This window comes from Glycine max, chromosome 7, assembly GCF_000004515.6.
Source record: "Glycine max cultivar Williams 82 chromosome 7, Glycine_max_v4.0, whole genome shotgun sequence".
In the NCBI taxonomy this organism is placed as follows: Eukaryota; Viridiplantae; Streptophyta; class Magnoliopsida; order Fabales; family Fabaceae; genus Glycine; species Glycine max.
The window spans coordinates 5,647,501-5,657,648 of NC_038243.2; the positions used below are offsets into that span (position 1 = coordinate 5,647,501).

A 10,148-nucleotide genomic window follows, 5' to 3' on the forward strand; every position below is an offset into this window, starting at 1 on the left:
GACAGAAGTACTTAGCTGCATCACCAGGGGGCTTGTTGCAACCACTGCCCATACCTGAACGCATCTGGGAAGATATCTCTATGGATTTTATTACTGGCCTGCCAAAATCTAAGGGATATGAAGCTATTTTTGTGGTGGTAGACAGATTAACCAAGTACTGTCATTTCATTCCTCTAAAACACCCCTACACAGCTAGGAGTTTGGCTGAGGTGTTTAGTAAGGAAATAGTGAGATTGCATGGCATTCCCTTATCCATAGTGAGTGATAGGGATCCCATTTTCATGAGCAATTTCTGGAGGGAATTATTCAAAGCTCAAGGCACTCAGCTCAAAATGAGCTCTGCTTACCATCCTGAATCAGATGGTCAAACAGAGGTAGTGAACAGATGCCTAGAGACCTACCTTAGGTGTTTCATATCTGACCAGCCTAAAAGCTGGATGTCATGGTTGCATTGGGCTAAGTACTGGTTTAACACCTCATTTCACACATCTACAGAGCATACTCCTTTTGAATTGGTATATGGCAGGCCTCCACCAGTGATGGTTCGGTGGGTACAAGGTGAAACAAGAGTTGAAGCAGTGCAAAGGGATTTGGTAGATAGGGATGAGGCAATCAGGCAGTTAAAAAGTCACTTACACAGAGCACAAGATAGAATGAAGGCCCAAGCTGATAAGCACAGAGTTGACAGAAGTTTTGAAGTAGGGGAGTGGGTCTTTGTGAAGCTCAGAGCTCATAGGCAAAATTCTGTGGTTACCAGAATTAATGCAAAACTTGCTGCAAGATATTATGGACCATATCCGATTGTGGAGAGGATTGGAGCTGTAGCTTACAAACTGAAATTGCCTGTAGGGTCCAAGGTTCACCCCGTGTTTCATGTATCCTTATTAAAGAAGGCTGTAGGACAATACAATGAAGGTGAAGAGCTGCCAGATTTGATGACAGAAGAGCAAGGTGAGGAATCTGAACCTGAGGCTTTGCTGGCTGTTAGAAATATACAGAAGCAAGGAGAAGTAGTAAAACAGTTACTAGTGCATTGGAAAGGAAAAACAGTAGACGAAGCTACTTGGGAGGACTATGTTATGCTCAAAAGCCAATTTCCAAAGTTCAACCTTGAGGACAAGGTTGCAGTTGAAGAAGGAAGTATTGATAGAGACAGTAATAATTTACAGTTACCTGGACAGTTAATTCACCATGTTACTAGTGGACCCAAAATATGGCGTGTATATTCTAGAAGGGGCAAGAAGGTAAAAAGTGGCTGAGGTTGTTACCAATCATGAGGTGGCAGGGATGAGGGAGCAGCACTCTTTCCACAATATAAGGAGCAGTCAGTTAGAGAGAGAAAGGGGATTCGGGGGGATTGTAGCTAGAATTGGACAGAATAGGGTACTCTAGTATCCTATAGGAGCTTAGCTCTGGGCCCTTCATTGGGATTGTTACATTCTATTCTCTGTATTTGCTCACATTTCATCAATAAAGCTCTTTTTCCCTCATATATTTCATATCTGTTACTGTTTAATTGAATATTCTACTTTTGGTACGTAACACAAACATTAAGAGAACAGTGAACCATCATCTACAAAACAATCAAGTAATGGGGATTTAATTGCTATTGGGGCTGATGGTAGAGGTGGAAGAGTAAAAGTTTTAAGGATTCCTAGCCAAATCCTCTCTGTGAGTTCTGTAGTGTTTAATTTTGATGGAATGTAAGTTAAGATTTTTGGATCTATAAATGTTTTCAATCATAACTGATTCATTTGAAAGTAATCGTAGTACTATCTTCCAGCAAATATATGCTTGTTATCTCTTACAAGTTTATAACCAATATATAATTTGTAATGTAAGTGTAAATTTTTTTGAGCTATAAATGTTTTCAATCATAATTTATTCGTTTGAAAGTAGTAGTACTATCTTCCAGCAAATATGCTTGTCATTTTTTATAAGTTTCTATAAACAATATATAATTGTTACTGTAGAAATTGAAGATTTACATCCATGCAGGTTTTCTTTTTTCCCTTTTGTCCTTCTATTGTCTTTTTACGTTTGAGATTGTTGTTTTTACCATGAACTTCACTTAACAAAATGTATGACAAATGATTGTTAATCTATTTTCTTCATTTGTGTATAATGAGGGCATGAGAGTCACTTTGTAATTACTCTTATGTACTCACATGTTATATCTTGTGAGTTAACACTTTACAGTTGTTGGTTGACTATATTTAGTAATTTGCTAATAATATTAAAGTTGTGAGCTAACTTTAGAAGTTTGTGTCTTGCAGGGTGATAAGAAAAATTCACTAAGTTCAAAAAGGTCAAAGTGGTTTGAAATCCTAGTTGCAAAGAGTAAAGGAATGCAGATAGAACATTTTTTGGGGAGAGTCACTCAGTAATATATTGGTCTGTATGGGCCTGGTTGTGATATCCTTGTTGCAAAGAGGAAAGGAATGCATCCTTTGTCACAGAAGAGAAACAATGGTAGATTAAATAAATTTATTTTTTGGAAAAGTTTTCATCACTTTGAATAATGATCTTTGGGGATTTTAGCTAAACGTGTACGAAAATCTAGTAATTGATTGATTGCTTGGCTTCAGCATCTATTCAAATGGCAAAGTTGTCCTTTCCTTTCACTTTGCTCCATTCAGGTCTATCTTTAACCAAATTCTGCCCACGTTTGAAACAATGCAATTTTAATGAGCTCAGATCTGCTTAAAGAAGATATCTTTATGTTTTGAAATTTGAAGATAGGTTGACTACAAAAGTTTCTTAAAGAACCTTGTTTTTTGGATTCATTTCTTATGATACCTTGTAATATCCTCGTAGGTCTACCCATCTTACAGCAATAATGATATTTATAGATTGTCCCCACAAACCGCTATAAAACTCAGAAGGCTAATTTGTATTTTCGATTTAAACTATGGTTTTATAACAAAAGCATTTATCGAGTTTTGCAGAGTGCCTTCTGCGGTTTATTTCATAATTACAGAAGGAATACTTAAAAAGCTCTGTAATTAAACCGCAGTTTAGGCTAGCTTGTAGTACATTGTTTTTTTAATTTTCTCTTTTTTTTATTGCTTTGTTCTGCTGATTTGGTTTGCCTCATGTCCGTTTTCCTTTTGTTCTGTTGTAATTTTGCACTTCTGTAAGAATAAGAGTACCCCCCGTAATCTTTTTCATCCATAATTATCGAAAAAGTAGTTATTAAAAAATTATGGATGAAAACCAAGTAATTTTAATTGAGAACATTCTTTTAAAACTCATCATATTTGCCTCAATTTTGTTATTAAAAAAAATCATATTTGGCTCAAAACAATATGTCAATAAATTGAAACGGGAATGAAGCGAGAAACAATTGTAGGACAAAAATATACCAAGAACACAGATAACAAATGAAAAATACGGATTTAATTAAGTTTTTACTCCCTCAACCTTTTAGATTTCAATTTTTAGTCCTTCTGAGTTCTTTATACAATTTTTAGTGTTTCATTAATTTTTTAAAAATATTTCTAGTTCTTCTAAATTTTTTAACCTATTTTTAGTCTCTTGTTTATTTTTATTGCTAAAAAATAATTCTTCTAAATTTCCTTCTTTATTCTCATAGAAAATAATCCTGTTATTACGTAAACTATGCACTGTTATAATTTATTCCCTTTTTTTACAAGTCGTTTATTCCAGAATTAGAGTCTCAAATTAAATTTAGTGTTACCCCCATTTTTTCTTAATTAAGACTTCTCTTGTAAAAGAAAATTAATGAAGTTATTTTTCAACTGGTATAGATTGAAGACTACAATGGGTGGATGAAGACAGGGTGTTAGAGGAGACTGAAGAGGGTCCAAACAAATCAGTGTAAGGAAAACTGATTTGATTAAACACTACATCTTTGGAAATAAACAACCTTCTTGAAGAAGCAAGGCACTTGTAGCCTTTGTGTGAAGAAGAGTACCCTAGGAAGAGACACTCTTGGGATCTGTAGTCCAATTTATGTCTGTTATAAGGTCTAAGAGAGGGGAAACATGCACAGCCAAAAGGTCTTTAAGATAGTATAATCAGGTGAGTGTTTAAGAAGAATAGTGTAGGGTACATCAAAATTCATACATGTTAATGGTAACCTGTTTATGAGAAACCTAACTGTAGTGAAAGCATAGTCTCAAAATTTAAGGGGTAAAGAGGCATGTTTCATTAAGGTAAGACCAGATTCAACTATAAGCCCATGTTTCCTTTCCACCAATCTATTCTGGTGATGGGTGTGTGGATCAACCTTATGGTTGATGTCAAGTTTGGCTAGAAAGGGAGTAAGAGATCTAAACTCCCCTCCCCAATCAGTTTGAAGACTCTTGATTTTGGCATTAAATTGAAGTTCAACCATAGCTTTGAATTGTTGGAAGACACTAAAAGTTTCTGATTTGCTTTTTAAGCGATATATCCAAGTGTATTTAGAAAAAGCATCAACAAAGGTTATGTAATACAAATAGCCATTAGTAGAAATAACATGAGAGGGACCCCAAGGGTCACTAAAAATCAATTCCAAAGGAGCAAAATAGGTAGTAGTGGACAGAGATGAAGGGAGTCTATGTGACTTGCCAACACAACAAGAAGCACAGAAATCAACATTTTTATTAACAGGAGGTACATACATTACATTGTTGTAGAACAAGTTTCAGTACATGAAAGTTTGGATGACCAAGTCTAGCATGCCACAGATTGCTGGACTTGGTTTCCACACAAAATCACTGGATTTACAACAAAACACTGAAGATGATGTGAGATGATATCACCGGTTCAATTTGCTGTCACCACAGCAAAAAATTTGAATCATCAAGTTTTTCAACAATAATTAGGGAATGTGGAAGAGGAGGGAAAAGGATTTCTTGATTCTGCCATAGTTGAATCGAAATCCTTATTATATAGATGATATTTATAAATTTTATATTAACCCAAGATATACATCAAAATCAGCAGCTCAAGCTTCGGGAGGGAGTGCATATATATTCTGCTAATGATATAACTCCTTCCAACTTTATTGAAGCAGCAGCTCAAGTTACTAATTCTGAATATGAAGATGGTACTTTCTGGGGTAAACAAGTATGTAACAGAAATAAGTATATTTTAACTATTTTCTCAAGAACAGAATTTTGTTAATTAGTTTTGAGGATTTTTGGGAACTCTAGATGGGGGAAACCACATACCCGGAGCAAATGACCTCCACGCTGGTTCTAACGAGATGTTGGACAGATTGGAGAAAGCCACGGAGAAGCGGAAGAGGAGGCAAGCGAGACAACTCTTCCAAATTTTTTAGAGGAAAGGGGGAAAACATATAAAACAAACATAAAATAATTTACATCGTGTTTCACAAATATTATATTTAATTTATTATAATAACTAATACTATTTAATATGCATATGAATATGAAATTAATAGCATTAAATACACACATATTACACTTACTAAAAGTTTATATAATTGTTCTAACACGACTGATGTGCATGATAACACCAAAATAGATCAATTCTAGAGACCTAATATTCTAATAACACTTGTAGAATCAAGAGAAACAAGAGAATGAAATATTACATGACCATCGAATTCACTTATCACACACAGAGCAACAACATAATATATTGCAGGAATTCTGTCCGTTTTCTTTTTTCTTCCTGTGTCTCTTTTTCATCCATTGCAATGTACCCCAAAATGGAATGCATCTTTGGCATTTCCACTTCATCAATAGGCAGCCTAGGCTCCGTGTCAAAGTAGCTTCATTGGATGTCAAAGAAGCCCTCAACAGGTTCATTACCTGACCAAAATAGGCACAATCCACGTCACTTAAAAATTGAAAAGGGCATAGAGGGTAACATGGAAGAAATATTATACAAAGTTCATTATATCAAACCGTCGATATTGTGGCAGCAACAAAGAACAAGTTGTCAAGAGCGGATTGTGAATATTACCTCATTTGACCTGATTTCCACCAAATGCTCCTCCAAATCACCCAACTTGACATCATCCCCCAGATTGTTCAGATACTCAATGCTAGAAGTAGTTGTCATTTGTTTCACTTCCAGATCATCCATCACAACAAATAGACACGGCCTCTTCACAAATCCCACACCAGGTTCTTTTGCTCCATCAGAACATCTTGGGTCAAAAAGTTTCAGTTCTTTTGCTGTTTGTAACATATCCTTTTTCTTTGAAATCATTGTACGCCCCTCATTATTATCATTCCCTGCTACAGTGCCATACCAATAATTAGGAGTGTGGTCTTCTTGAAATGGGCTGCTCTTGCAACCAAAATGAGGAGCCACCCTCAGATTCAGTAAGGATTCCTTAGATGACCCTTTGAACCATGATGGATCGAGACGCTTCACACTTCTGTACAAGTTACCAATGCTTCCCAAGGGAAATTTGCCGTTCGTAAGGTTCAGAATAGATCCAAGGGGTGTTGTGAGGAAGCTGAAAAGAAAATCAACAAAATCTCCATCTGCTTCGGCCAACAGAATCTTATTATTTGATTTGTTCACCATTACCTTGATTTTTATAGAATCTTTCCAATGAATTGGGTTGGTATTTCGTGAGCAAGGGCAAGAGTATGGGCAAGAGCATGACTTAGATCCTTCTTTTTCGAATAATACTTCACTTAGAGGAGATTTGGAGATTAATGCTTGCTTTAGTATGCTCAATATCTGAAAAAGGAAAAAAAAAAAAAAGAGCGAGTATTAAGACTGTAAATTTATAATTCATTAGACAAGAAAACTCCATACCATCACCAAAGTATTGGAAAGATCCTGTGCGTCCCTTAAATTATTATTTTTTCATTGGCATTTAACTTACAACTCCTATTTGTTTCCCATACATACTAACAAAAACTCTTAGGTGATATACTCAATTCATTTTATCTTTTATATTTTTTTAGAAGTAATTAGGTAGAAATTTGTGTAAACAGAGCCTAAAAAGCAATATTACCTCCTTCATGTCAACATCTTTAGAAATTGTAGGAATCTTTAAGTCTTTGCGTCGATGTTCGAGGAATTTTTGGACGGATTTACTTGGAGTGCTTCGGAGCACTGTCAAGTCATCAAAGATCAAGAACTTGGCATCCCCTTTAACAAAAACACCATTTTCTGCAGCAGTTTCTTCCTTGGATTCTACCAGCAGATCCATGTTTTTTCTCATCAATTTCCCACAGTAGCACCTTCCCCCATCAAAGGTACTCAGCAACAAATTCTTTTCCGCTGAACAGCTGTGACACATGAAATACTCTGTGGGTTTTGTATCATCCACCTTCACTTTTAGTCTCTGGCATGAGGCTTCTAACGGATTGCGGGGATTAAGCAACATTTGCTTGCAGATGTCGTTCCAGAAAACATCAGAGCCCAATCTTTTCACACTGTCGTACAGTTTCTTGATGTTACCCATCTCTACTGAGTTCCCAAGCAGCCGGACGATAGTTCCCAATGGAAGAGTGAGGAAACTAAAGAGAACATCTATGAAGTCTCCACTTGCTTCCGCCAAGACTACACGTTTTTTCTCATTGTCCTGACAAAGATCCCAACGGACTGCTGCTGCTGCTTGGTCGGAAGCCATAACTGAAACAAAAAACCAAAGATTATTATTGAAGCGAAAAGAAAAAAAAAAAACATGTAAAGGTTATAGTGAAATTTCTGATACTCAACTAATTGTGGCTCTAGAAATGCCACTTCCTATTCCTAACGTGATACTTTAATGAATTACTTGTTGTGCGTTTATTTTTAAGGTAAACCCAAACTTGTTCGGAGCGTTGTGTATGTCCTTGCAATTTGGATTAACGTGGAAGAACACGTGGTAAACATGGAAAAACAGGTAGGAGAATTAATTGAGTTCTAGGATTCTTTCTTTTTTCTTAAAAAAATTATGATGTCACAGAGATGATGTAGGAATTTTTTATTTTAATAATAAATCTCGTTTTAAATTTTGGAATTGTTTTTACAAATTTTATAATAGATCTTATTTAAATATATTTTATTAATCTGTTAAATAAACAGAGACAGTAGGAATACTTTTTTTAATTGAAAATAATTTTAAAAGTTTTTGAGGTGGAACCAACTTTCATAAAGAGAAGGAGAAATAGTTAGCTGAATAACCTAACTCAACAGCCCAATTAAAGATACTCTAAGGAAACTGTAAAGAGGAAGAAGAAGGCGTGATTTAAATTCTTCCCGTCAAATCTGCTCTTTATATATTTTTTTTAGTTTTTAATTACTATATCTTCTAAATAAATGTAATATTATGATACCCATACCACATACATTTCGTGCTCAAGTTATTATTGGTACTCAATAGCACCCTTAATTAAAACTAACACAAATCATACACTGTTAACCACATCAACAATATCTTTAACTACGTCAACTTGGATCAAAAGTGGGATATTTTTAAACTAGGGAGACTAAAAAAATAATTATAAATTTCAGGAATTAAAAAAACTTAGACAAATTTAAGATACCATATTTAAGCCTAAAGTTAGATTTATAAAGTAAACTATTTTTTTAAAAAAAATTGATATTTTCACAAATGAGTTCCAAATTGATTTTGGAAATTGGATTACAAAACAGTTAAGAAATCGGTTTTGAATCCAAACTCAGATTGACACTAGCTGGGATAATCAATGGTTAAAACCCAAGAGAGGCAGCACTGAAATAAGATTTTTGTTCATTTTTGGTGTTGATTTCTTAGATTATACGTTAATCTCATAAAGAAAGTGCATGTTACTATAGATTTGAATCTGAAGATTTGAGTTTAATTGAAAAGATCTGATTTTTTGTATTGTTCTCTTGTTTTGGGATAGGGATGAAGGGAAAGGGAAAAGAAAAAGAAAATAATAAGGGAAAAGAGAAGGACAATGATGGAAATGGAAGACCACGACGACGACTGCGAAGGGAGAAGGGTCGTCAACAAAAAATAATATTTTTTTAATTTTATTCGATGTTGACACTTCAACGAACCTCATTGATTTTAAATTTATTAGGATGGTAAACTATACTCAAACCTTATGGATACTCGAAAATATATCCAAAGGGGACAAGTAATTACCCGAGGCTCGGTACAAGAAGGTTTTTTATTGCAAATTTATGTGGGTGTGAATTAATGGACTATAATATTAATTTTTTATTGATGTATTATTATTATTATTAATATGTATATAGTTAAAGTGTAGGTGATAGGTGAGAGATGGTATATAAGAATCCAGTAGATATAAGAGTAATAATTAAATTTGTTACTTAAGTGGGATCTGATATGAATATAATTTTTAAATGTGGATAGTTACTATAAGATCATATTCAAACCTTTCTTATTATCATCCCTAATCCATATCTGATGTACCATCTTTGTTTCGATATAGCTCATACAAAAATTAAACTAATTGTTTGCACCGTGAATACAATGCAAGAAGTCGTCTTCAAATCCTTTTTTTTTTTCTTCCTTAAAACTTGTTTTTAAAAAAGTTATAGTTTCAATTTGTTTGTGATTATTTGTGAAGTCAATTGTTTAGATCCATTATTCGGATCAGAGGTTTGGAGATGGAAACAGAACACCGGTTCGCAGAATAATTTATGTTTTGGAGTTTCTTTTATTTTGTATGTTTGTCATTTAATTTTATAATTAAGTTTTGTGCTACTTATGGCACTTACATATTCTCTTATATCATTTATTGATAATATAGTGGAATTGTTTTTTTGGTCAGGTTATATGTTATAATTTTATTGATTATATAATCTAAATATGACAACATATAGGTCACAATGTATTTAAAACATAAGATACATAGTTACAAAAGTATAAAACATGGGACGATGAATATAATGTTATTTTCTAATATATAAAAACTACAATTTTACATTGGTACGTTATACTAAAATTGAAATAGTATGCAAAATTGAGACCTCTTCCATGAGGTTTTCCCATGGGACTTTGAATTAGATTTGAAGCTTCGTCTGTTGTATTTTTTTAGTTTTTGATTCAAATGTGTCTTGACTTGTTTCATGTATTTTTTGTTGTTTGATTTTGGTATTGGTTTCTTAGATATAAATGATATATAGTTATTTTATCAACTTGAGACTGAAGATCTGATTTTAATCAAAGTATTGATTGAAAACATAATTTTTGTTTTCAATCATCATTT

At 33.9% G+C, this 10,148-nt stretch overlaps 1 protein-coding gene across 2 annotated transcripts; it reads right to left on the minus strand.

The window, feature by feature from the left end:
• Positions 1 to 5,339: 5,339 nt before the first annotated feature.
• Positions 5,340 to 7,816, minus strand: LOC100809921 (uncharacterized). Of its 2 annotated transcripts, XM_041017299.1 has the most exons (4): positions 7,663 to 7,816; positions 6,953 to 7,575; positions 5,941 to 6,672; positions 5,340 to 5,786 (listed from the first exon to the last, which is right to left on the minus strand). In XM_041017299.1, the coding sequence occupies exons 2-4, from the start codon at positions 7,571 to 7,573 to the stop codon at positions 5,580 to 5,582; spliced, it is 1,560 nt and encodes a 519-aa protein (XP_040873233.1). In that variant the 5' UTR covers positions 7,574 to 7,575; positions 7,663 to 7,816; the 3' UTR covers positions 5,340 to 5,579. The 2 variants fall into 2 exon arrangements, with proteins under 2 accessions (XP_040873233.1, XP_003529915.1); XM_003529867.5 differs by lacking the exon at positions 7,663 to 7,816 and having other exon boundaries at positions 6,953 to 7,632.
• Positions 7,817 to 10,148: the final 2,332 nt, after the last annotated feature.